Source organism: Schistocerca nitens, chromosome 4 (assembly GCF_023898315.1).
Source record: "Schistocerca nitens isolate TAMUIC-IGC-003100 chromosome 4, iqSchNite1.1, whole genome shotgun sequence".
Lineage (NCBI taxonomy): Eukaryota > Metazoa > Arthropoda > Insecta > Orthoptera > Acrididae > Schistocerca > Schistocerca nitens.
The window spans coordinates 540538584-540565568 of NC_064617.1; the positions used below are offsets into that span (position 1 = coordinate 540538584).

General features: G+C 42.4%; 1 protein-coding gene across 1 annotated transcript in view; it reads left to right on the top strand.

Annotated features, from left to right (window-relative positions):
• Window positions 1-26985, top strand: part of LOC126252422 (BAI1-associated protein 3) — a 503482-nt gene that overhangs the window by 114561 nt on the left and 361936 nt on the right. The window contains exons 3-5 of the mRNA XM_049953312.1: window positions 638-854; window positions 10466-10627; window positions 17047-17091. Of these exons, the coding sequence (XP_049809269.1) occupies window positions 638-854; window positions 10466-10627; window positions 17047-17091 (424 nt within the window). The remainder of the gene's footprint in view (window positions 1-637; window positions 855-10465; window positions 10628-17046; window positions 17092-26985) is intronic.

The following is a 26985-nucleotide window of genomic DNA, read 5'->3' on the forward strand; positions in this document are numbered from 1 at the left end:
GGGATCAGTGTAATAACGTGGAGAGAGAAGGGAGGACGAGGAGATAGGCGAAGATAGGATGAGGAGTAAATGAGCAGAGAGAGAGAAAAGAGGAGGAGATGGATAGAGTATGAGAGCGGAGGAGGTGGACAGAGGGAGGGATGGTAGGTAGAGATGGAGAGGTGAATATGATGGACAGGAACACAGGGGATGGATAGAAAAAAAAAGGAAGGCGAGGGGGGTAAAGAGAAAAGAGTACATAGAAAGAGGGGGTAAGAGTAGGTGGATAGAGAGAGGCGGAAAGAGAAGATGGATAGGAAGAGAGAAGCAGAGAAAACGGACAGGGGAAGGGGTAGATGGTTTAATAGAAGACTGGAACAAACAAATACCCGAGAAACACGGTGTTTCTCAGCTAGTTAATAAATACAGTGAACCCACCTCAGTGGCCGAGGACGCACACAGAGTGGAAATATCCATCTGACGCTACTTCCGCTCGAGTCATCCCTGTACCTAGTACGACTGGTATAGCAAAACAAACGCTAGTGGCATTCGGCCGGTAAGCGCTCGCTGTACTGACAGTAGAGAGAGAGAGAGACAGAGACAGAGAAAGAGAAAGACAGAGAGACTGACTGTGGTTGTGGTGTGGCCGGTGTTGCAGGCTTCAGCGACCCGTACTGCATGCTGGGCATCCAGCCGGGCGGCCTGCAGCCGCCGTCGCCGCAGCCGGGCAGCGGCCAGAGCTCCCGCGAGACGCCGCCGGGCTCCCCGCGCCACGCCTCGGCCGCCGCCACCGGCCGCACGCTCTCCGACAGCGGAGACCCCGACCAGCCGCACAGGGACACCTCGCCGCACGAGAAGCTGCGCAAGCACCACAGGTGACCGACCGCACTCAAACTTAACGCTCGCTCTGCAGCCAAGTCTGTTTAGAAACTTAACGACAGTTTAAAACTGTGTGCGGTACTGCGACTCCAATGGGAAGGTAGCAGAAGAGTAGTGACAGCTGCATAGCTGGTTGTGAGTCATGCCCGATAGCACAGTCCTGGCCAGAAGACTACTAGTACCAAACATATTCCTAGTTTAGAATGTACGTTTGGAGCAGAGCATTGTATGATAGTGACGCATGAGCTGTGCGAAAACCGGAACAGAAGAGATTCGAAGCATTTGAGATGCGGTGCTATAAAATAATGTTGAAAATTAGGTTGTCTCATAAGACAATGAACGAGGACGTTCTCTGGAGAATCGGCGAGGGCAGGAATATATGGAAAACAATAATAAGAGCAAGGTACACGGATAGGACTTTTGTTAAGGCATTAGAGATCAACTTCCATGGTACTAGAGGGAGCTAAGAGTAAAAACTGTAGAGCAAGACAGAGGATCGAATAAATCCAGCAAATAATTGAACACATAGGGTGCAGTTGCTACTCTGAGATGAAGAGGTTGGCACAGGAGAAGAATTTGTAGCGGACCGCATCAAACGAGTCAGAAGGCTGATAACAAAAAAAAAGAAAAAAAATTGGTCGCTGAGCAGGGCCACAGGGGTCAGTGCTGGGCCCACTACTATCTCTTTCTTTTTCAGTCTTCTGAGTGGTTTATGCAGTCTGCCACGAATTCCTCTGCTGCGCCAACGTCTTCACCTCACAGCAGCTCTTGCACCTAATGTCCTCGGTTATTCGTTGAATGTAATCCAGTGTCTTTCTTCCGTTACAGGTTTTACCCTCTAAAACTCCCTCTAGTACAATGGAAATTGTTCCCTGATGTCTTAACTCATGTTCTATAATACTGTCCCTAATTCTAGTCAGTGTTTTAGATATATTCCTTTCTAAGAATGTCCTCATTCCTTACCTTATCAGTCTACTTAATTTTCAACATTCTACTCTAGCACCACATCTCAAATGCTTCGACTCTTTTCATTCCTGGTTTTCTTACAGTCCATGTTTCACTACCATACGATGCCGTGCTCCAAAGGTACATTCTCAGAAATCTCTTCCTCAAATTAAGGCCTACGAGCGATATCAGTAGATTTCTCTTGGCCAGGAATACCCTTTTTGCAAGTGCTAGTCTGCTTCTTATATTCTCCTTGCTCGTCCATCAAGCGTTATTTTGCTGCCTACGTAGCAGAATTCCTTCAGTCCATCTGCCTCATGATCACCAGTTCTGACGTCAAGCTTCTTGTTATTCTCATTCCTGCTACATATCATTACTTATATTTTTCTTCGATTCACTCTCAATGCATACACTGTACTCATTACACTATTAATTCCATTCAGCGAATCCTGTAATTCTTCTTCACTTCCACTGATGTTAACAAAATCAGTGAATCATGTCATTGATATCCTTTAAACTTGTATTTTAACTCCACTCTTAAATCTTTCGTTTATTTCCATCACTGCTTCTTCGATGTATAGATTGAACGGTACGGATGAAAGTCTACAACCCTGTCTTACACCCATTTTAATTCGAGCACTTTATTCTTGGTCTTCCAAGCTCATTCTTGTAAGCTATGGAGAAATACTGGTTTATGTGCAAGAACACTGGGGGAACATTAAAAAAGGGATAGCAAGAGCGAAGTGCTCGATTAAAGACGTATAACATATCGATGCACTCTTTCCCCCCTAATGTGCGACCTCTACATCGAAGAAGCAATTACGGAAATAAAATAAAGATTCAAGAGTGTGATTAAAATTCAGCGTAAATGGATATGAGTTATAACTTACTGATTCTGATCGTGAAAAAGAAATAAAGGGCCTGCTGAATGGAACAAAAAGTCAAATGGTTACAGAAGATGGATTGACGGAAAACCGAAGAACAGCGAAAGTAACGAGGTGTAGCAGAAACGAGATTAACGATAAACTTAACAATAGATTTGGTAACCCCGAAGTAGATGACATTAAGAAATTCTGCTGCCTTTCAAGAAAAGTAACGCAAATGAACGAAGGAAGGAGGGCATAAAAAGCGGATTAGCAGAGGCGAAGAGCTCATTTCCGCCCCAAAAATTCTAATATTGTCTAAGATCGCTTTCATTTGGTGAGAAATTTCTGATTATGTGGGTTTGGAGAACAGAAACATGGCCTGTGGAAAAACCGGAAAAGGAGATAAAGCATTTGAGATGTGATGCTATAGAAGAATGCCGAAAATTATTGGGACTGGTAACAATGAGGTTCTCCACAGAATCTGCTAAGAAAAAATATATGAAGAAAATTGACAAGGAGAGGGAATAGGATGACTGGATGTGTTAAGACGTCGAGAAGTAACTTTCGTGATGCTAGAGGGAGTAATTTAAGAAAACCTGTGATGGAAGGCGGAGTTTAGAATACATTCAACAAATAATTCAGGACGATGGATACAAGTTCTTTTACTACATGTGAAGATTCGCACATGGAAGTGAGTCGTGGCGGGCCGCAGCAAACAAATCAGAAGAATGATGACCCAAAAAAATTCTCTGGATCTATGGAAGAGATTCCCCTGATGTGTTGATAAATGTCTTATTGTCCCATCTCTTCCCCCAAGCAGTGCTTCCCACATATTTCTTTCCTCGCTGATTCGGAGGGCAACGTCGCGTTTCTTACCAGTTCAACACACTTTTGTAAGGACACGTCTCAGATGCTGCGGTTCTCTTCTTTTGTGGTTTTTCCGCGGTCTATTATTTACTTTCATGCAACGTTGCGCTCAAATTGTACATTCGTGTAGAAGTAATTTTCAGATTAAGTTCTACATTTGATACTAGGGAACTTGTTTTAGCGATGATTGTTCTCTTTGTCCTTGCCACGAATGTATCAAAATTTCTTCATTTCGTCTACCATGTGGTCTATAATTTTATTGTAAAGTTTATCGGTAATCGCATTTCTGTTGGTGCTCATTACTTCTACAGTTAACACTCAGTTTCAGAAAAGTTCATTTTTGTCCGTTTATATGTTGCGTCCGCCTCGTTTGACCGACAAGAAATATTCAGGTAGTTTTGTAGAAAAATTTTAATTAACATGAAGGAATGCGTCTGCTCCAACGTGTGTTAAAGACATTGTAAGAAATAATTACTTTAGAAAGACAATTTTATCTTAAATAAGAATAAACAGTACTGAAAAGAAAGTATCTTCCCAAGTATGGAAATAACACGATTTATGGAAAGGTCAAAGGTCTAAACAAAACCAGTCACTTCCTGTGGAAGAAAGAATAAACATAAATATGGTCTAAGATGAAAGGCCTTTAGGAAGAAAACCAACACCACTAGAAAATAGCCCTGACTAGTAAGTACACAATGCATACACTAGCAAAGATTTAAGTCCCGACGGGACAGTCCACAGTTAAAGCTTTGTACATTTAGTCTCAGTGCAAGTTAAAGTCCCAGGACAGTCCAGTTTCAAAGTGCCAGTATGATGGAAGACAGTTAAGTTCCGGATGGAAACCAAGACAAGAAATCTTACACATCCACTAACTCATCACTGACGTGAAACACGGCGTCGGCGTTGCGGTGGCTCCAAAGTGAGTTTCTGGTTACTGTAATTGAATGCATTCCGTGCATGATCCAGTAATCCTACTCGAACCGCTCGTCGTGGCTCGTGCGCCGGCCTTAATACAAGCAGGGTGCCAGTATACTGTAAACACTAGTTTCAGTCACGTGGTCCGCGAAAAAGCATAGGTCCTTGGGGGTAATGACTCCTATCAGCGCCTGGGATGTTGCCTAGCGACCAGCCGGATCGTGGCCGAGTTGCGTCTGTCTGCGGGGGGCTGGCTCCTACGAGTTATGTGAACGCTTGCTCGGATGTAATGTTGGTTGCCTGCTGGGTACATGCAAAGCCTAACCACAGCATTTTTAATATTGGTATTTTGGTGCGTCTGCGATTAAGAAACACGAGAAGAACAATACAGATTTTGTAAGGAAGGTATACTTCTCATACTTTTCAGGTAGATTAGGTGATCAGGATAAATTGCGCCGCCCCTGTTTGGTACTGAACATACTTGCTGAAGAGTTCAGAAAATGTTCAAAAATTAATAAATAAATAAAAAGAAGAAGACGTTAGAGTTGTAGTTACAGTGTGATGGAGAATGTTTCAACTATCCCTGGGAGAAGTTTCCTTGACTATCAGACTGTCTTTTTGATCTGGGATTTGGAAAACCATGTTTCATTCCTATTATTAATAAAAGATGACGACGAGTGAGAGGTAGGCTTGGATATCAAGAGGGGAGATAGTAATTTTTTCTTAGGCAATTTTTTATTGCTGGAAAATTTCAAGATGTTATATATTTTTAGGAGTATAGCGATAGGACATATAAGTCAATGGACACAAAATTCCTATACAGAAAGAAATGTTTTTATGTCAATACCTCATTAACACCACTGTTGATATTGAAAAAACGCAATTTTTTCCATTCCAGTACCATATGTTTTGTTAATTTTCTGGTTTATAGTGTTGTCTAATTGTGAATAAACCATAAGTGACATAAAAAAATTGAACTCAAATTCGAAGTTAGTCTACATAACCGTGAGATTAAGCTATAACCTACTTCCCGACTCGCGATATGTGGCATGGTGCTACGATCCTGCATGGCAGAGCAGTCAATAAGTCTGACCTTCGCGCGCTAGTTGCCCGGGGCCACCGTGATCCTACATGGAGTTCAGTATGAGCTTTCTCAGCTCATAGATTGCATATTCGCAGTACAGACAAGCAAACCAGATCAACGCGTGTGCCGCGCGGGATAGCCGCGAAAGCGCCTTGTCACGGTTCGAACAGTTCCCTCAGTCGGAGGTTAGAGTCCGCCCTCGGGCATGAGTGTTGTCCTTAGCGAAAGTTAGTTTAAGTTAGATTACGTAGTGTGTAAGCCTATGGACCGATGACCTCAGTAGTTTGATCCCGTAGGAACTTACTACAAAGTTCCAATTTTTCAACGCGTGCGGCGAAAGGACACAACGATAAACAGCAGTCTCGATAGGCTATGACCCTACCACAGACGAATACCGACATGTGTTCGTAGGCGTTCCTCCATCTTAGACGCGGTGTAACACTATTTTCTCACAAACAAACGACATAAATACGTGATTTCTGAATGGGGAAATCCGTTGCTTTATCTTTCCTTATATACAGAATGTAGATGGGATTATTTCTACCTAGTTTGTCTTGCTGCGCTGAAATACTATGTGGCCAAAATAAAACTGGTTCTGAAAGTGTTAATGGCATTTCGCGACTACGCAACGTAAACAGAATTGGATAATTAGAAAACAAATGTGAACACCAGTGCATAATAGGCTTTATGACGACACAGGGTTTCATCCTCTCCCTCCCCTAATCATCATGCAAAACAAACATGACACCGCACTATGCACAAACCCATTACAGTCATCTACACAGAACATATATATTTCATTTATTAAAACTAAAACAATACACAAACATTTTTACTGCCTAGACCAGAATTTACATTAGACAATTACAGAATGATGAGTGACTTCGCTTGTTCATGGCAACCATCTTCGGCTCCGTAAACAAGCAGAATAAATATCGCGTCAGAAAAATTCTTTGCAACGTAATATACTGTTTAATAAGGTCAAGCCGTCACAATATATACAGGAAGAGCCTACTCCATTAGTAAAATGAGCATACATCCTAATAGACTTTGCAGCGTTTTATGGGCAATATTTTACTGCTTCGAAGTAAGTTACCTTTCAAATCGTAAATTTAGGTGAGTATGCACTGAACAATATCAACAGAGAACATCATGGAAAAATGCATTCGTATTAAAAGACAACCAGACTAAGAGACTATTAATTTTTAAAAACATCATTAAGGGCGAACGAGGTCGTAACACTGCAGAAATAAATACAACTACATTAGGAACATTCTAGGCGCTCAGTCCGGAACCGCGCGACTGCTACGGTCACAGGTTCGAATCCTGCATTGGGCATGGATGTGTGTGATGTCCTTAGGTTAGTTAGGTTTAAGTATTTCTCAGTTCTAGGGGACTGATGACCGCAGATGTTAAGTCCCACAGTGCTCAGAGCCATTTGAACCATTTGAACCTTAGCAACAAAAATTGTACATGAATCCAAATACTTATGAAATTTTGAAATAGCAGACAAAGTTACAATTACAGACTATGAATCTATCCAATGAGGTAAAATGACAAAGTGCCACGTATAAAAGAACATATTAAAATTTCGGTAACTTCAAAGGTATAAACACACACCATAATCTTACAAAACACTGTTAAAAAAAAGGGGAGGGGCACTTGCACAAGTAAAATTACATCAGTCGTCCATTGCATGCAGCCGGCCGGAGTGGCCGTGCGGTTCTAGGCGCTACAGTCTGGAGCCGAGTGACCGCTACGGTCGCAGGTTCGAATCCTGCCTCGGGCATGGATGTGTGTGATGTCCTTAGGTTAGTTAGGTTTAATTAGTTCTAAGTTCTAGGTGACTGATGACCTCAGATGTTAATTCGCAAGTGCTCAGAGCCATTTGAGCCATTACATGCATTTGTAAAACAGGTAATGCAGTGAGAAAGCTTTCTGAAAGGGCAGCAAAGATTAATAACTGTTTCACACCTGTAAAAAATTGTCCAAACGGTACGTACTAATGTTAAGGAATGAACCTATAATTACAACAGCCATAAAAATATTGAGTTACAATACCCTGGTTGATAAGAGTAATCAATCAACACACACAAAATAGGTATCGTTGTATTATATTTACTCGCTGTTAACAGAGTATGTGTTCGTCTAACTCTGTGTAAAAGCGTGTACTGGCGCGCCTCCTGTCTGTGCTATTGATTTTTTCTGCCAGGTCAGAGCGAGTCCTTGCATAGTTCAGTTGTTCTTGTCAGTCCGGCTTGGTCATTTTCATTTTATTTCCGTCAGCCAAGAGCACATGTAATGTAACGATGTCTATTTTATGTGGTATGACGCATTACTCTCCTAACAATCAGGGTATGATTTTCTCCTTATTTTTATAACTGTTGTCGACATAGATTCATCTCTTAGTATTACTACTTATTATTTGGACCATTTTTTACATGTGTGGAACAGTTTTTAATTATTGTTGCCGTTGAATAATACTTTCGCACAGTATCACCTGTTTTACAAATGAATATTATGGATAACTGATGCAATTTTACTTATGAAACTTCCCCCTCCTCTGTTTCTACTTACATCTTGCAAGATTATGGCACGTATTTATTTTTGGTGTTCCACTGGAATTTTAATGTCTTCATATCATTTTACAGTTATATACGGTATCTTTTATGCGTTTATGTTGCCCATTTTACCATACAGTATAGATTCCTAGTCTTGTAATTGTGTCTCCACCTGTTATGTTAAAATTTCAAGACTATTTAGCTTCATTGGCTTCATGTACAATATTTTTATTGCTAAGATAGTTATTTCTGCAGGGTTTCTACCCGATTCGCCCTTGGTGATGCCTTTAACATCAATATTAATAGTCTGGCTGTTTTTTAATACGAATGCATTTTGGGATGATGTTTACCTTTGGTACTGCTCAATTCATATTCACCTGCATTTATGATTTGAACGGTAGGCTACTTCGAAGGCAGTAAAGTATGACCAGTACAACGCTGTAAAGTCGACTGGAATATACGTCAATTTTACTAGTGGACTAGGCTCTCCCTATGTGCATTATATGATCAAAAGTATCCAGACAACTGGCTGCAAATGACTTACAAGTTCGTGGCGCCCTCCATCGGTAATACTCGAATTCAATATGGTGTTGGCCCACCCTCAGCCTTGATGATAGCTTCCACTCTCGTAGGCATACATTCAGTCAGGTGCTGGAAGGATTCTTGGGGAATGATAGCCCATTCTGCACTGAGTGCTGCACTGAGGAGAGGTATCGTTGTCGGTCGGTGAGGCCTGCCACGAAGTCGGCTTTCCAAAACATCCCAAAGGTGTTCTGTGTAGGATTCAGGTCAGGATTCTATGCAGACCAGTCCATTACAGAGATGTTATTGTCGTGTAACCTCTTCGCCACAGGCCGTGAATTATGAATAGGTTCTCGATCGTGTTGAAAGATGCAGTCGCCATCCCCGAATTGCTCTTTAACTGTGTGCTGTGATAGTTCCACGCAAAACAATAAGGTGTGGTCATGGAAACATGACCACACCATAACACCACCGCCTCTGAATTTTACTGCTGGCACTTCAAACGCTGGCAGATGCCGTTCACCGGGTATCCGCCATTCCCAAACCCTGCCTTTTGGCCTTTACCGGCGGGATGTGTGGCTTATGAGCAGCCGCTCGACCATGAAATCCAAGTTTCCTCACCTCCCGCCTAACTGTCATTGAACTTGCGGTGGATTCTGAAGCAGTTTGGAATTCCTGTGTGATGGTCTGGATAGATGTCTGTATATACACGTTACGACCCTCTTCAAGTGTCGGTGGTCACTGTCAGTGAACAAAGAGGTCGGCCACTACACTTTTGTGCTGTACGTGTCCCTCCCCGTTTCCACTTCACTATCTCATGGGAAACACTGGACCTAGGGATGTTTAGGAATGTGGAAATCTCACTTACAGACCTATGACACAAGTGACACGCAGTCACCTGACCACGTTCGAAGACTGTGAGTTTCGCGGAGCGCCCCATTCTCCTCTCGCACGATGTCTAATGACTACTGAGGTCGCTGATATGTAGTACTTGGCGCAGTGAAAAACGTATGTTTTTGCACGTGTCCGGATACTTGTAATTACATAGTGTATGTTGTGTCGGCTTTAACATTTTAAAACTGAATATTATTTTATCAAGAATTTTTCTCGGGCGATTGTTATTCTGCTTTTGTACAGATTTCAAGATGGTTATACACAACTGAAACTAGCCATCAAGTTGTAATTGCCTAATATAAATCGGAGTCTAGGCAGTAAACGTTTTCGACATAAATATTTTCTTTTCATTTTAATAAATTACGTTAAGACCGCCGTCTTATTTCCTAGTAATGTCATGCCTCACAGATAAACTTCAGAAAGAGCTTCCATATACGTCGAGAAAAGGGACCTTTGTGCATAGAAAATTAAAAGCCTTTCCAAATAAGCAGCCGAAAAATCCCTAGAGTTCTCAGTCTACAACGAACATACGACTCTTTCTTTTCACAGAGCACAACGCATCAACGTATGAGTAGTTGAACGTGTCCTGTAGATATCTGGCGGTCGGGGTGGCCGAGCGGTTCTAGGCGCTACAGTCTGGAACCGCGCGACCGCTACGGTCGCAGGCTCGAATCCTGCCTCGGGCATGGATGTGTGTGATGTCCTTAGGTTAGTTAGGTTTAATTAGTTCTAAGTTCTAGGGGACTGATGACCTCAGAAGTTAAGTCCCATAGTACTCAGAGCCATTTGAACCATTTTTTGTAGATATCTCTGTTTCGTGATGTTACACAAAACGCTCATTAAACGTTCGGGCAAGTTTATCAAACTTGTTGTGTTCGCTATTCATTGTGCTACTAATTACCTAACTTTGTCAGCGCCCAGTGAGAGAGGCAGATTTTGTTGTGTGTTGGCAGCTTCCGGCTGAGCTTCAAGCGGAAGGAGCACGGCTACGGCCGGGAGCGGCGCGACACCATCCACCGCGACAGCCTGTCCGCCGCCGTGCCCGCCAAGTTCATCCGCGCCACCAGCGTCAAGCCGCAGACGCTCAACCCGCGCTGGAACGAGAAGTTTCGCTTGTAAGTAGCTCCATCTTCTGCTCCGACTCCGTCAACACCCAGTTAATCCCACTATAAACATCTCGTGGCCTGCGCCTACCGCCCGCATTTACAGCAATTCTACGCGATAAAGTGTCTGAGGTGGACTTCTCAGTGTACCATTCATTTTCCGCAGCTGATCGGAGCTTGGATAGTAGTAGTTACGATCCCGAGACCCTTGGAGGCTTGGAGTGTTGATTGGTACTGCACTTGAGAGGTCGATAACTGGCGTCCTCTAGAAGATTTGTTGAAGGATTTAACTTTGAAATTGATTGCACATGAGTTAATAAATTTTCAAAGAACGCACCTGTAAGGGCAGGTGAATCAAGTCATCAGAATAAAAGTATTACAGCTGAACCAAATGAAACTACATTGTTCCACAGATCTTTTCAAGCCTCAAACATCTATGATGTATATAAGCAGACCGAAGAGACGAATGGAAATTTGTACAAAGGCCGAGATTCGAACCCAGATCTCCTCCTCACGAGGCAGATGCACTATCCACTACGCAATCCTGGCACATTGCCTTTGCACAACTGCACGAACTGCCCTAGCAGGCCTCACGCCAGAATTCAAATTCCGATTCACGCCTCAGCCTACTTGGGATTTCCCCTAAATGCAAACACCATTGCAGAGGCTCTCCAGTTGTATTGGAATAGCGCCTCAGCACCGAATCAAATGGGCGATCCGCCTGAAACCCAGGCATAGGTTCCTTAATCAAATGAAATAGAAAGGTTCCAGAGGTGTTTTCAGGTTTCAGACATCTATGATGTGTATATTTGTACCAAGGCCGCTACTCAAACCCAGGTCTCCTGCTCATAGTAATTTCATCTGATTAAAGCCCCTGTATCTGGGTTTCAGACAAGATCCCGTGTTCCATTTTATGCTGTAGTGCTATTCCAATACAGTTAGATGGCCTCTGGAATTCTGTTTCAGTTTAGGGGGAATACCAAGTAAACTGAAATGGAAATGGGAGTTTGGAGTCCGTGCAGTGTCGCAGAACCACTGTGCCAGGGTGGTGTATTGGTTAGTGCGACTACCTAGTGAGCTGGATACCCAGGTTTGAATCCCAGCCTTGGTAAAAATTTTCATTTGTCGCTGCAGTATGTATTACAGATGAGCTTCTCTCTTACCGTCCCGCTTAGAAATCAAAAACATAAAAAGGTTTCACCCATAAGATTCTCACATTCGGACTGAGAACAAACAGAGCTAACGGCTATATGCTACCTGCTTGGTACGATATACAGGGTGATTTTACTATATTTATTTATTTTGAAATTTCTTCTTTTAGTTATTTGTACTTTAATTAGTGCATCTCTTCTAACTTTATTGACAAACTGCGGGAAACAGCTCCTGCGAGGATAAGGAGCAAAGTATATCATACGGAAATATGGCCGGAAATGCTTTACAAAGGAGGTGCACCCAGTTGAGGGTATAGATAGAACGTCTCTGACAGCGTAGATTTCAACCATTCAAAGCACACGTGTGAACATACCAGGCTTGGTAATGTTTTAATAGAGTTTCAGCTTCACAGTCAATAGGGTACAGAGCTGGGGCACCATGCAAAAGTGATGTCACAGGACGACAACCGAGGCGGACAATGATTTGTATAAATGTTAATTTAGAACACATCATTTTGTTGGTGTTAATGCCCAGCCTTCAGTCAGGAATCGATCAGATCCACGTGTAACCGGTAACTTACGAGCCATTGCGAGGAAAGTATTACTGGAACAGTACCTTGTTCCCTACAACTCACAAACTGAACCTGTATTGAGAATCGATCTCGTGTCGTTTGGAGCCAATGGATGTTGAAGCACAGTACTGATTATCAGAGCCGTAAGGAGGCAATTCTCAGCCTTTGGCATAAATGCGCCCTTATCCCTCCCCACCGGCCGGGGTGGCCGAGCGGTTCTAGGCGCTACAGTCTGGAACCGCGCGACCGCTACGTCGCAGGTTCAAATCCTGTCTGGGGTATGGATGTGTGTGATGTCCTTAGGTTAGTTAGGTCTAAGTAGTTCTAAGTTCTAGGGGACCGATGACCTCCGATGTTAAGTCCCATAGTGCTCAGAGCCATTTGAACAATTTTTCTCCCTCCCCCATCCCTCACTTCCCCCTCCGTAACTCTACCTTCACAATTTTTCTACTTAGATGTAATAAAATTTATAAAATTTTATAATTTTTTTAAGTACCTGGTGGTCATGATTAAAGTGCAGGTACTCGCGGAGGTCCAGTGTGGGCTGTAATCATAGTATGGCAGCGAAACTTGGTACATCAGCTAATACATTAATGCAGAATTGATTTACTCTGGAAAAAGATTAATTCCTACTTTGGCCACCAGGTGAAAATCTGATGCTGCTAAGCATCTCGTCGACGTCTCCGGTGCTCATACGGAACAAACTCTGTTAGAGGCGCTTAATTCGTTAAAGTATATTTAAATTGGTTAAAGTATACTTGCGGTGTTGGCGGCTCTCCCGCTGCGTGCTGCTGGTGGCATTTCGTTTCCATTAGTCGTAGCCAATCGGGTGATAGTATACAGTTGTCAATGAGAACAGCGTCACATTTATTCCGTGATGTACTGAACAATTGTACATACAATGCTCAAAATAAATGCAGTAAAAAGTAAAATACACTCTAGGACCAAAAAAAGCTGCACGATGAAGGAATCATCCGAAAGGGACGGGAACCAGTTGATGTACATGTACAGACAAAAGATTATGATTTCAGAAGAGCTTGATGATTTATTCAAGAAAAAGAACTTCACAAATTGAGCAAGATAATAATGCGTTGATTCATCTCTGGACCTTGTGCCAACAGTTATTCGGCTTGGCACTGATTGATAGACTTGTTGGATATCCTACTGATGGATATCTTGCCAAATTCTGTCCAACTGGCGCGTTAGATCGTAAAAATCCCGAGCTGATTAGAGGGCCCTGCCCATAATGCTCCAAACTTTCTCAATGGGGCAGAGATCCGGCGACCTTGCTAGCCAAGTTATGGTTTGGCAAGCACGAAGACAAGCAGTTGAAACTCTCGCCGAGTGCGGGCGAATATTGCTGAAACGTAAGCCCAGGATGGTTAGCGATGAAAGCCAACAAAATGGAGCGTAGAATATCGTCGACGTACTGCTACGCTGTAAGGGTGCCGCGGATGACAACCAAAGGGATCCTGCTACGAAAAGAAATGGCTCCCCATATCATTACTGCTGGTTGTCGAGCCGTATGGCGCGCGACAGTCAGGTTGGGAACCCACTGCTGTCCGGGGCGTCTCGAGACACATCTTCCGTCTGGAATCTCATTGACTGGAGTAGAACTGTCTTCAGTGAGAAGTCACGCTTCGAAATGAGCCCCGATGACTAGCGAAGACGTGTCTGGAGACGGGCTGGGACAGTGGTAGGATGTTTCAGTGAACTCTTGGGACTTTTACGTAATTTCAAAAATATGTGCTTGGTTGGACTAAAAAAAATAGCAACATGTCCTGGTTTCGACCCAGAAAAATACGGCAAGCTCCTATGTAGAGAAAAATTAATAAACAGTAGACAGTATAAGATAATGGGCAAGTATAAATCTCAAATCCTAATTCGATGTTTTTCGACGCATTTTCAATTTGGGAGAGTAATTTATTTTAAGTCTGCAACACGATAAAGAGCATTAATGAACCTAAAAACTGAAGTGGGCTATCACCTATATTAATAATTGGCAACCAATGCTGCATAATCGCAATAAAGTCATGAGATGTTCAATTGACACTTTTATTAGAAAATGTCACGCGTTTCGGGATTACACCCATCTTCAGACATCACAAACTTCAACTCCTTCCTAATCAACCAGGCTATTTACTTACGCTCTGCTTCAAGACAGCTAGTGTCGCAGTCATACGTTATTCGACACTTTCTTTGAGTTGTCAAGGCTGTACGCCTGGTTGGTTAGGAAGGAGTTGAAGTTTGTGATGTCTGAAGATGGGTGTAATACCGAAACGCGTAACATGTTCTAATAAAAGAGTCAATTGAACATCTCATGACTTTATTGCGATTGTACAGCATTGGTTGCCAATGATTAATACAAAATTATAGCAGGCCTCAGACGGGATTTTATGTCCTGTATATCACCTATATTTCAATAACAAAAAATCAGCGATGTCTAATCTGCGACACTTATCGCAACGAAGCGAAATACTCTCTTCAAAGCCTTAAACAAAGTTCATTCTACACTTTTAATTCAAATTAAGTTTGAACAGCAGTCACGATACTTTGAATGGGGTCCGTCTGAGAGATATAATATCGTTCAAAATCTACAGAGCGCTCACGAGCAAATTTTACGCCACACCAAAGTCTCGTAACCTCAGGAGCAGTATATGTTGCCGACAGAAAATATGTTCTGTACAGCTGAATTCTTGCTGTACTTAAATCATATAATGAATAATGTTATCAGTGCACATATAAACTTGAATAACTCACACAAAATCTGTTCCATTTGTTCATCTTTTAGTCTTGAAAAAAGAACGAGGTACTTAAAGCCGCGTACTGAACATCTGCTGTACGGTATTACCTGAAAGTTTCGAATATTTTTTCACTTAAAGCACAGATTTTTGTTATGTTATTATCGTCTAGTTACGAAGAAATGAACTGCCTATGAAAAAGAAAGATATCATTCCATTATCCTAGCATACTGTCAGACTTAATTTTGTTGACTCCAGATGGGAATAAGAAAAATACAATTAATCATCATGCAGAAGACTTGGTATCTGGGACATCCGCATCTGAGAGGCATGATTAATTAGTTTGATTTCATTCATAATGCAGAATTCTGAAGCTCTAGTGTTTTCGAAATAAATATGGCTTCCTTCAAATGAGCACCTGAAAACGCAAAATGTATCAGTTTTTGCATAAAACGGATATGAATATATTAATTAGCTATAGAGAAAAATTCTATAGTTGGGTGTGACTGCTGTATTTAGTCCTGATATAATTAATATAATGAGTACCTTTCGTTTATTTCTATAGGGTATTGTGTTCACTTGTTCCCTTGTCCGCATTATTCTTCTGTGACAAAATGAAGCTAAAATTATAAAAATAATTGGACCAGCGCAAACCTGCCAACAAGCTGACTTTAGTAAAAATTAAAAACCTCTGCATATTGTTATCGCTTTTGCTATAGCGTAATTAATATGGCACACAGGCATTCGTTCTGATGGAAGCAATATAATTAGCAGATATTTACCATTGTCAGGGTTGGGTATAATCCGTGTCGTACCGTAGCGAAATACCGCTGTAACGTTGTTTGAACAATACAGTGGCTACCTGTTAGGAAGATTTTGATGTTCTGAAATCATGATGAAAATTCTCTTTATTTCTCTATTCTTTTCGTACAGGATTTTTTCAGTATCTAGATTTAAAATATTAATGTGTGTAAGCGATTCAAAAGTGTGGTAGGTAATGAATTTCTCGTGGACCAAAGTGTAAATTTACAAGCAAAAAATAATCAGAATGAGCTATCGGCAACTTGAAAGCGCCACAGTCGAGAGTAACAGACTGTGAGACGTGGCATAGCGGTGAAGATCCTGTACTCCTGACCCGTAAGCCAGTGGTCCTGAACATCCAGATTAGGGTTTCTGTAATATATTTCTTATCAGTTCCAGGCCACATCCGTATGGTCATGATAGATATGCTTCAAAATTCTCTTTCTGTTAAGTTAGTGTAACTTTTCTGATAATACTTTTGTAGAAAAAATATTAAACTATGACCCTCTCTCCTTTTAACGATTTACACTTCTCTTACTGTGCACCAGCATTTTCTGAAGTAGCAATACTCGATTAAATCATTGCTACTTACAGTCCTAAATCAGTTGCGTGCACAATCCACCTTAACACGTCTTTACAACTGTATTTAAAACATAAGCGTTGTTTGTGACGCCATGAAATGTGTAGCAGCACCTACGCGCAACAATTTAATGGAAAACATATTTTGATATAAATAGCTGACATGATTCCTATCTGCTCTTTTATTAAATTCACATGTATGAAAACATTCCGGGCTATTACGCCATGATCAGATGATATTCTTATTGAAACCCGACGCTCCGTCCCCTTCTGTGAAAGATATCTTGAGCATGGTCCGTAGCAAATCCTGGCTCGTTACTGAGAATGGGGACGAAACGTTGCCTTTCAACAAGAAATTCGTCTGGCCACTGCATAATAGACCACAATATCTGAAAAAGTCTAACATTTCCAGCCGTGAAAGCTTACGTTTTACAACTTTACAAAATAATCAACAGCGCTCTGCTATTGATGCCACGAAATGAATTTGACTTCTCAGTTAGCTCCAGCTCATAGCCTACTCTGTAACTATTGTATTGGGCTGACAGTTGAGTATAGTTTAAATTAATTATGACTTCTTTGTGTTTCAGTGATATCGATGACGTTGCGAGTGACATTCTACATCTCGATATCTGGTAAGTATCTCGCTGGTAGTTAACAAAGTAGTTATTGATTATTATTGTATGGAAATATTTACGCTCTATTGTTTATCACACTGCAGACGCGTCAAATAACACTCAGTTTTCCTTGCCATATATGTTTCATTTCACTTTGTAAATCACCTCAAGTGATATTAGGAAAAACATTTTTGCTTTGCTTCGCTTTGCTGAAGATATAAACCAATTGTATTTGTACAGTGAACAACAGACTATTGAGATTTATCGATTTTACTTGCCGAGAATACGTGTTATTTTCTAGACATTACGGCAACACTGCAGTTACAGTAAAGCAACACAAAAATATAATTAACAAGAAAAAACAGAACGAGGAACTCGACTGAATCTTAATAAAGTAACATTACCCAAGCATCCATTCACCATCTGATTAAGTACAGTTTTTCAGGCTCTGACATATATGTGGCCCAGTATTACAGCCATGCTGCATGGCAGCCTACACATCAGGGGCAATAAATGGTTTTCTTTTTCCATTCCTCAATGACTAGGCTGCCCTACAAGACAGGCACATTGTGTTGGAGTAGTATGGGCACGCCTTATTGATCTGCAGAGTGGGGGGAGGGGCAGGAGGAGGAGAATAGGGAGAGGTAGGTAAGAGGAGATGAACAGGCAGAATTGGAGAGGAGGAATCGATAGGGAGGGATGGGCAGCAAGAGATATATACGCACAGAGAGGTGGTGAAGAGGAGATAGGAAAAGAGGGATAAGGGAGTATGGAAGAGGTGAGCAGAGAGATGGGGAGGAGGAGATAGGCAGATAGTGGTGACAGGACTGAGTGGACAGGGAGATGGGGAAGGAAGAGGTAGATGCAGAGAGGGGAGAGCACGAGATGTGTGCTCTATATTTGTCGAACACATATGTGAGCAAAGTCATAGGGACTAGTCTCAGCTGTGTGTGTGTGTGTGTGTGTGTGTGTGTGTGTGTGTGTGTGTGTGTGTGTGTGTGTGTGTGTGCCGCATGTTCTTCCAAATCCCTGGCTCGACTTGAACGAAATTTGGCACACAAAGAGCAAACTTCACGAGTAGTGCACTGTGCTAGGTTACAACCTCCTAGCTCCTACAGGAGTGGAGTCACAGGCAAAGCAAGATTTTTCAACCTCTTTCATGTAGGCTACCCTGCTCGGCAAACTTATTGTGTGTGGGTAGGGTAGCCAATCTCATAGACCTGATTTGCTAGGCAACTTGCATGTCAAGAGCAAGAAAGAGTTACCCAGCCGCAATATCTAAGTTGCCTACGAGACAAGTGTATGATAACATTGGCCTGCTTATTCACCTTCTGTTCGGGGCAGCCTTCACATCAGGTGTAAAAAACCGTTTCCAAGTCCCTTACATGAAGGTAGCCTTCAAGAATGTCATGTTGTGACAGCAGTATCAGCCTGTCTTATGAAACTGTTTTGCAAGGGCTCCATGTGTGGATGGGTGTGAGTAGGGGAGGTGAGGTGTGGAGAGAAGAATGGACAGAGAGTTAATAGGAGGGGATGGATGGGGATAGATTAGTTCAGGAGGTGACAAAGGGAGGTAGGACAAAGAGAGGAGGGAAGGAGGAGGAAGTGTGTAGGAAGGAGGAAGTGTTTAGGGAGAAAGGAGGTGGATAGGGAGAGCACTAGGAGACAGAAAGAGTGATGGGGTAGGAGGAGACAGACAGAAAGAGAGGGAAAGGACAAGATGAACAGAGAGAAAGAGGGGAGGAAGGAGATGGACAGAGAAATAGATGCAGGAGGAAATGGGAGAGAGAGAGAAGTGGGTCAAGGAGACAGACAGAGGGAGAGAGGGAGGATATGGGTGGGGAGAGAGGAGGAGCAGACAGACAGAGAGAAGGGATATGAAGACGGATAGAGGTGGGAGGATGAGATGGACAGAGAGACAAGTGTATGAGGAGGTGGACACAGAGGGGGAGGAGGATATGATTGCAATATACTGTGTTGCACACTTACGCAAGCACTGTCATGGGGAAAGGCTAGTATATAAATGTAAAGCAACATGTGTGTATGTCTAACTCCTTTCTTCCAAACTCGTGGATTGATTTCAACCAAATTTGGCACATAGACAGCCTACTTCATGAGTGGTTGGTCAACACCTTCTAATCTCCATAGAAGAGGACATACGGGGTAAAAAATTGTTTTTTTCAGACCCTGTCATGTTGGCTGTTCTGCCCTCCTCCTTGACCAGATTTGCAGAGTAGCCTACACAGCAGGGGCAAGAAACGGTTTTCCAGCTCTCAACGTGTAAGATCTGCCTGCACGACAGGTATATTATGTTTGAGTAGTACTGGCCTTCCATAGCGACATTCTTTGCAGGGAACCTATACAAGATTGAGAGACAGAGGTGGAGGAGATGGACAGGAAGAGGGGGAAGGAGGAGATGAACAGAGAGAGGGGTGGTAGAGATGGGCAGAGGTGGAAGGATGAGGTGGACACTGAGAATGGGGGGGGGAGGGGGAGGAAGTGGTGAATACAAAAAAGGGAGAAGGTGATAGATGGGGAGAGAGAGGGGAGGAGAAGACCCACAGTTTTAGGGGGTAAGAGGAGGAAATACTTCGGTATATTCCATTGTAGAGCTATCCAAACATTTTGGAGAAATTTCACATTATGAACTGGTTGCAAGACAGGGCTATTTTGCACCTAGAAAATACATCAACGAAACAAACAGTAAAGGACCAGCCATGTTACCAGGTGCTAGTAGAAGTCTGTTGGCACTGTAGTAGATGGCAATGTGGCTCTGCAGTTTCCAACTAAATATCTGAACTCATTAGATCCTACTGGTCTGCTGGCGCATCGCCTTTTACTCATAGTGGAAGCGCCAATGACGTTACTTCGAAATATCGATGAAGTAGAACATGGCTTTGTGTTATGGAAAACCTAGCCAATGTGATTGAGGCTACCTCTTTAGGGAAGGGAGAGAGTGAAAGAATAGAATTTATACATCGCTGTGTGTGAAGGTTTAACGAAGAACATCATCTACAATCAGGTCTTGAGTTACAGTTCTGTATAATGCATACCACTTTCCTTAACCCAAGAACATTAAAGTGGGAGGGGATCTTTTATTGCTACTAAGCCATCGTAAAGTTTACTACTGCAGGATTTATTCAAAGAAAGTCATAATTTATAGGATATGTAATAGTTAATTACCGTTATTACATCTATAATGGTATCTTACATAGCAAATTAAGTATAAAATGTCCTCTTTTATACCCTATAGCAGTCGTAAATTTTACTAGGTTTTAGTGATCTAGGGTTTTTATTTAATTTTGTTTTATTTATGTAATCGTACGGCTAGGGCCCCCCGTCGGGCAGACCGTTCGCGGGGTGCCGGTCTTTCAATTTAACGCCACTTCGGCGATCTGTAGTCGATGAGGATGATAGGATAATAATGAGGACAGCACAACACCCAGTCCATGGGCGGAGAAAATTCCCCGACCCAGCTGGGAATCGAACCCGGGACAGAGGATTGACAATCCGTCACGCTGACCATTCAGCTACCGGGGCGGACAGTAATCTAGGGTTAATGTTGGTGATAAACTTACATATGTGCTCTTTGTATAATTCTCTCTGTGAATATGTTCGTAATTTCTACACTGCAGTCTAGATTAAATGGGAATGGCATTTTTCTCGATACGGGTTTGCAAAGACAGTTCACTCTACTTCATTAACAATTACATATTGGAACAAATAAACAACCCACACCTCTATAACAGAAATCAGAAGAGAGAAAAGGGTGGAAAAAGGTGGACATAGAGAGACAGGAGTAGGAGATATGTCATATATATGTCGAGCACGTACACGGAGAAAGCCGCGGGTAAAAGGCTAAAAAATGGTTCAAATGGCTCTGAGCACTATGGGACTTAACATCTGTGGTCATTAGTCCCCTAGAACTTAGAACTACTTAAACCTAACTAACCTAAGGACATCACACACATCCATGCCCGAGGCAGGATTCGAACCTGCGACCGTAGCGGTCGCGCGCCTCCGGACTGAGCGCCTAGAACCGCTAGACCACCGCGGCCGGCTGGTAAAAGGCTAGTAAGTAAATAATTGATAAAACAATTTAAATAGAGCTGAGGAAATAAATGGAACAGATGATTAAATAATTTAGGCAATGACGAAATTGATATAAAATAGAAACTATATTATTGGTAATACTCAGTTGAATACGATGATGGCCTCAGAAAAAAGATTATTAAAAGCGTTCCGTTCCGCCTCAAGTTGAGTTACGAAAATTGTACCGAGTGCAGTTAAGCTGCGTAAAGTAGAAAACAATTTGGGAAACTCCCCAATACTTTCAGCCATCACAGTTGTTATACCAGAATCCAAATCCTGACGAAATAGTAAGCTGGAATTTCTTCGGTTATATTGCACTACTTTTCGTAAAATATCACCACGAATATACAGTCACATATGCCAAGTTAATGTACTTCAGCCACGAGAAACCACGAGAAAAACAGAATACTCGAAAGCAGCGTGACAACGACTAAGTCCATGGGGTTGCTCAAATTCTTTCACCATTGAATTTTCTAAGAGTTGAAATGGTGCTTCCTTACCGTCACTTTGAAGATAACCAACTCCCAGCCAATCGCTATACAGGCTATCCAAGTCCGACACTCTCCATCGACTGCAGTCCAACCAAAGGCTACGAGTAGCTACAGCGCTACATATTTCAGATCTAGACAAGTTCATGAGTTCCTACAGAATTGTAAAAATGACCATCATCAGTAATTACATAGACTTCATTAGAATAAAACATCTCAAAATTAGCGTCTTCTCAAGCTGGTTACTCCCCCCCCCCCATTCCAGATCATTCTAATAAGAATCATTTAGAAGGTTTCAATAAAAACATTGAGTTGTGACGTCATGCACTACTGTAAAATGAAGAAAATATAAAGAACTCCATGTATGTAAATGACAGTACCACGTCGAAAGATACTCAAACTTCTATTCTTGCTAGTGATACATTCAAATCATGCACAGCAAACACCAGATTCCAATTACAGCCAAGCAATTTGTGTAATGACCTGCTTCTATCTACCCACATAATACGCAACAAGAAGGAATTATCTGAATGAAACTGGTATTCGCAGCTGTGATATACTGTACAGACAAACAAATGATTACAGCTTTTATGAAATTGGATGATTTATTCAGGAGAAAATGCTTCACAACTTCAGCAAGCCAATAAAGCTTTGGTCCATCTCTGGTCCCCAGGCAAGCCGTTATTCGGATTGCCGTTGACTGATTAAGTTGTTGGATGTTCTCATGAGGAATATTGTGCCACATTCTGTCGAGCTGTCGCATTATGTTGTCAAAATTCTGAGCTTGTTAGAGGAGCCTGCCCATAATGCTCCAAACGTGCTCATCCACATCTACATCTGCATATTTACATATATACTCCGCTAGCCAACAAGCGGTGTGTGGCGGAGGGCACAATTCGCTCCAAAGTCATACTTCCTCCCTCTCTGTTCCACTTGCGGATCGCGCGAGGGGAAAAACGACTGTCTGAACGCCTCAGTACGAGCTCTAATTTCCCATATCTTTGAATGGTGATCATTGCGCGATTTGAAAGTTGGTGGTAATAATATATGCTCTACATCCTCGGTGAAGATCGGATTTCGGAATTTAGTGAGCAGCCCCTTTCGTTTAGCGCGCCGTCTATCTGCAAGTGTGTCTCACTTCAAACTTTCTATGAGATTTGTAACGCTCTCGCGATGGCTAAATGTACCAGTCACGAATCTTGCCGCTATTCTTTGGACCTTCTCAATCTCTTGAATCAGACCCATTTGGTAAGAGTCCCATACAGACGAACAATACTCTAAGACTGGACGAACTAACGTATTGTAAGCTATTACCTTTGTTGAAGGACTGCATCGCTTCAGGATTGTACAACCGCAATCTAGAGTTCGCCTTACCCGTTACTTGTGTAATCTGATCGTTCCATTTAACATCATTTTGAATAGTCCCACCCAGATATTTGATGGATGTTACCGCTTCCAAAGAGTGGGCATTTATTTTGTACTCGTACATTAATGGGGATATTTGCCTTATTATACGCAGTAGGTTACACTTTCTAATATTGAGAGATAACGGCCAGTCATTACACCACGCGTTTATTGATTTGTTCACAACTTTCGTGTGATACTACTTTCCTGAAGACTACAGCATCATCGACAAACAGTCTAATGCCGCTGTCAATACCATCAACCAGACTGTTTATGTAAGTCGTAAAAAGCAGAGGATCTATTACGCTGCCCTGGGGCACAAAAAAAAAATGGCTCTGAGCGCTATAGGACTTAACTTCTCAGGTCATCAGTCCCCTAGAACTTAGAACTATTTAAACCTAACTAACCTAAGGACATCACACACATCCATGCCCGAGGCTGGATTCGAACCTGCGACCGTAGCGGTCGCGCGGTTCCAGACTGTAGCGCCTACAACCATCGGCCACGCCGGCCGGCCCTGGGGCACACCTGAAGTTACGCTTGTTTCTGCTGAAGTCACCCAGTTCAGGACGACAAACTGCTCCCTGTCTGTTAGAAAACTATCTATCCAACCGTATATGTCATCGGATAGACCGTAAGCGCGCACTTTTGGAGCAAGCGACAGTGCGGAACTGAGTCGAACGCCTTTCGCAAGTCTAGAAATATGGCATCAAACTGGGAGCCGGTATCTAGAGCCTGTTGTATATCATGCACAAAGAGGGCCACCTGTGTCTCGCATGACCGCTGTTTCCTAAAACCGTGCTGGTTTCTGCAGATGAGCTTCTCAGAGTCTAGAAAGGTCATTATGTCTGAACACAGAATATGTTCCATGATTCTACAACAAATCGATGTCAGTGAAATTGGCCGGTAATTATTTGCATCCGATTTTCTACCCTTTTTATAGATTGCTATGACCTGGGCCTTCTTCCAGTCCCGTGGAACTTTCCGCTGTTCCAATGATCTCTGATAGATGATGGGTAAGAATGGTGCTATATTTGTAGCATAGTCAACGTATAATCTTACGGGATACCGTCTGGGCCAGATGCCTTCCTGGCGTCTAAGGATCTTAACTGTTTTACAATTCGAGATACACTAAACACTATGTCAGCCATCCTTGCGTTTGTTCGATAATTGAAAGGGAGAATTGTACTGCACTCGGTCTTCTGTTTATCATCATCAGTTACATTGCCCGTACTGTCGGCAAGAGAAGGTATTGAATTATGTGTAGCGTTCTTAGATTTTACCTACGACCAAATTTTTTTGGGGTTATTTTTAGAATCTGCAGATAAAATATTGCTTTAAAATTCGTTTAAAGTATCTCTCATTGTCCTTTTGACAGCTGCTTTCATTTCGCATAATTTCTGTTTGTCAGCGGGGCAGTGACTACGTTTAAAACGACTGTGCATAATTCTCTGCTTTCTCAGTAATTTCGTAATATGTTTGTTGTACCAAGGTGGATCCTTTCCCTCCCCTATATTTTTGCTAAGCACATACTTCTCTAGCATATGGTGGACAATAGCTTTAAATTCCGACCAAAGATGCTCAATTTCTTCGTGTCCCGCGATGAATGCTTGGAGCTGACTATGAAGATATTCATTAATGACGCTTTTATTTGCTTTTCCAAACAAGAAAACTCCACGTTATTTCTTTGGGTTTTTTGCAACTTCCACTGCCATAGAAGCCACAACGACATATGGTCGCTAATACCTTCTTCTAGATTAACTTCCTCAAAAAGATCAGGTCTGTTTGTCGCCAAGATATCTAATATGTTCCCATCTCGAGTTGGTTTCATAACCAATTACTCAAGGTTGTATGTTGAGAGCGCTCCTAGAATAACTACACATGAAACTTTGCTTCTGCCCCCTGTGATAAACGTGTAATTTTCGCAGTCAGTGGATACCAGATTAAAGTCTCCAACTGTGTAAAGATCCGTCGAACTGTCGCCGTGTGCAGGAGGGGAATTCTTGGCTGTAGTGCAAGTCCATGACGGCTTGCCATGAAGGGCAACCAGACAGGGAGTAGAATATCGTCGACTTACGTCTGTGTTGTAAGGGTGACGCGGATGTCAACCAAATGGGTCCTGCTATGAAACGAAATGGCGCCTCAGACCATTGCTCCTGGTTTCGGCATTCAGGTTGGTACCCAACCACTTTTTGGAGCGTCTCCAGACACGTCTTCGCTGGCCATCAGGGCTCATTCCGAAGCGAGACTCATCACTGAAGACAATTCTGCTCCAGTCAGTGAGATTCTAGGCCTAAGACGCGTCTGCAGACGCCGTGGACAGGGGTGGGATACCAACCTAATCGTCGCCCACCATACAGCCTGACAATCAGGAGTGATGGTCTGGGGTGCCATTTCATTTCATAGCACGACCCATATCTGTGACATCTTTACAGAACAGCGGTACGTCGAAGATATTCTAAGCCCCGTTTTGTTGCCCTTCCTTACAAGTCCTCCTGGGCTTACAATTCTGCAAGATAATGCCCGCACGCACATGGTGAGACTTTCTGCTGTTTGTCTTCGTCCTTGCCAAACCCTCTCTTGGTCAGCAAGGTCGCCGGATCTCTCCCCAACTGAGAGCGTTTGGAGCATTATGGATAGGGTTTATCTAAACAGCTTGGGATTTTGATGTAATGCCCCAATTGGACAGAATTTGGCAAGATATCTGTTGTGTACATAATTCCGCGTAGTCAGCACTTACACAACTTTCCCACTAGGGCGCGCCCCGCTAAGCACAACAGCGCAAGCGCAGCGCTCGTCCATCTCCGCACTACGAGATGGCGCTGCCATAGAGACGGACCAAATTCTGCTTCCGCCGATACGCGTATTAATATGTAACGCAGCCAATGAGATGGCTGCTAACGTAGAACCTTTCCTCCTCGCGGATCACACTCGCGCAGTGAGACATGAACGCACGAGGTGTTATAACAAGTGTACAGACCTCCGATTAGTCAGTCTGCACCAGTCTGCATTAGTCTGTACCAGTCCATAGTCAAATTCCAGTCTGCATCTAATAAGATTACCATATTCCTGTACAAAGCCATGAAGATAAATATATAGCGTGTTTGTAATTATGTTTTATTTATATTTTAGGACAATTAATCTATAAAAACACACCAAATGTAGAAAGAAAGCGTGTAAACCGTCTGATGATGAATCGCAACGATTCGAAACCGGTAACGGTTTCCTTTGAATAAAGGAACTCAAAGTAAATTTGTGGCTGGTTGCTGTCTTAACACCATCAATATATAGACACTTTTGTCAAGTATCAGAGATATATGTGAGAATAAGATCAACGTATCAATACCAAAGGAACTTCAGATTGTCAATTGTAAATAGCATCCAGAACCAATTTAAGTAATTTTTATGCTTGTTACTATTTTAATAAATGTGTGTGAAAATTAATCAAGTTCTGTTTAAAGTTGGTCACTGTCAATCTGCTGTTCTAAGTGTGCAAGTGGCATTTCTATCGTGTGACCTAACGGCAGAAGATAAGACCACGAGACATATTGCTGACATTCGCCTACTTCGTTAGATCGACAAGTCAAATAACCTGATGGTGTGTGTACTGAAGGTACGCACACCACAATATCCCTCAGGATGAGATCCAACAACTCTATCAATCAGCACCAAGCCGAATAATTGCTTACATAAGGGCCAGAGATGGACCAACGCATTACTGGCTTGCTCAATTTGTGAATCTTTCTCTTGAATAAATCATCGACTATTTCTGAAATTGTAATCATTTGTTTGTCCATACACATGTACATTACATCTACCGATTTTCGTCCCATTCGAATAATTCCTTCATGGTGCGTGTCTTGTTTCTTTTTTTGTCTTAGAGAGTAATTTGGCTCGTAAATGTTATTTAGAAGTAACATTAAATAAA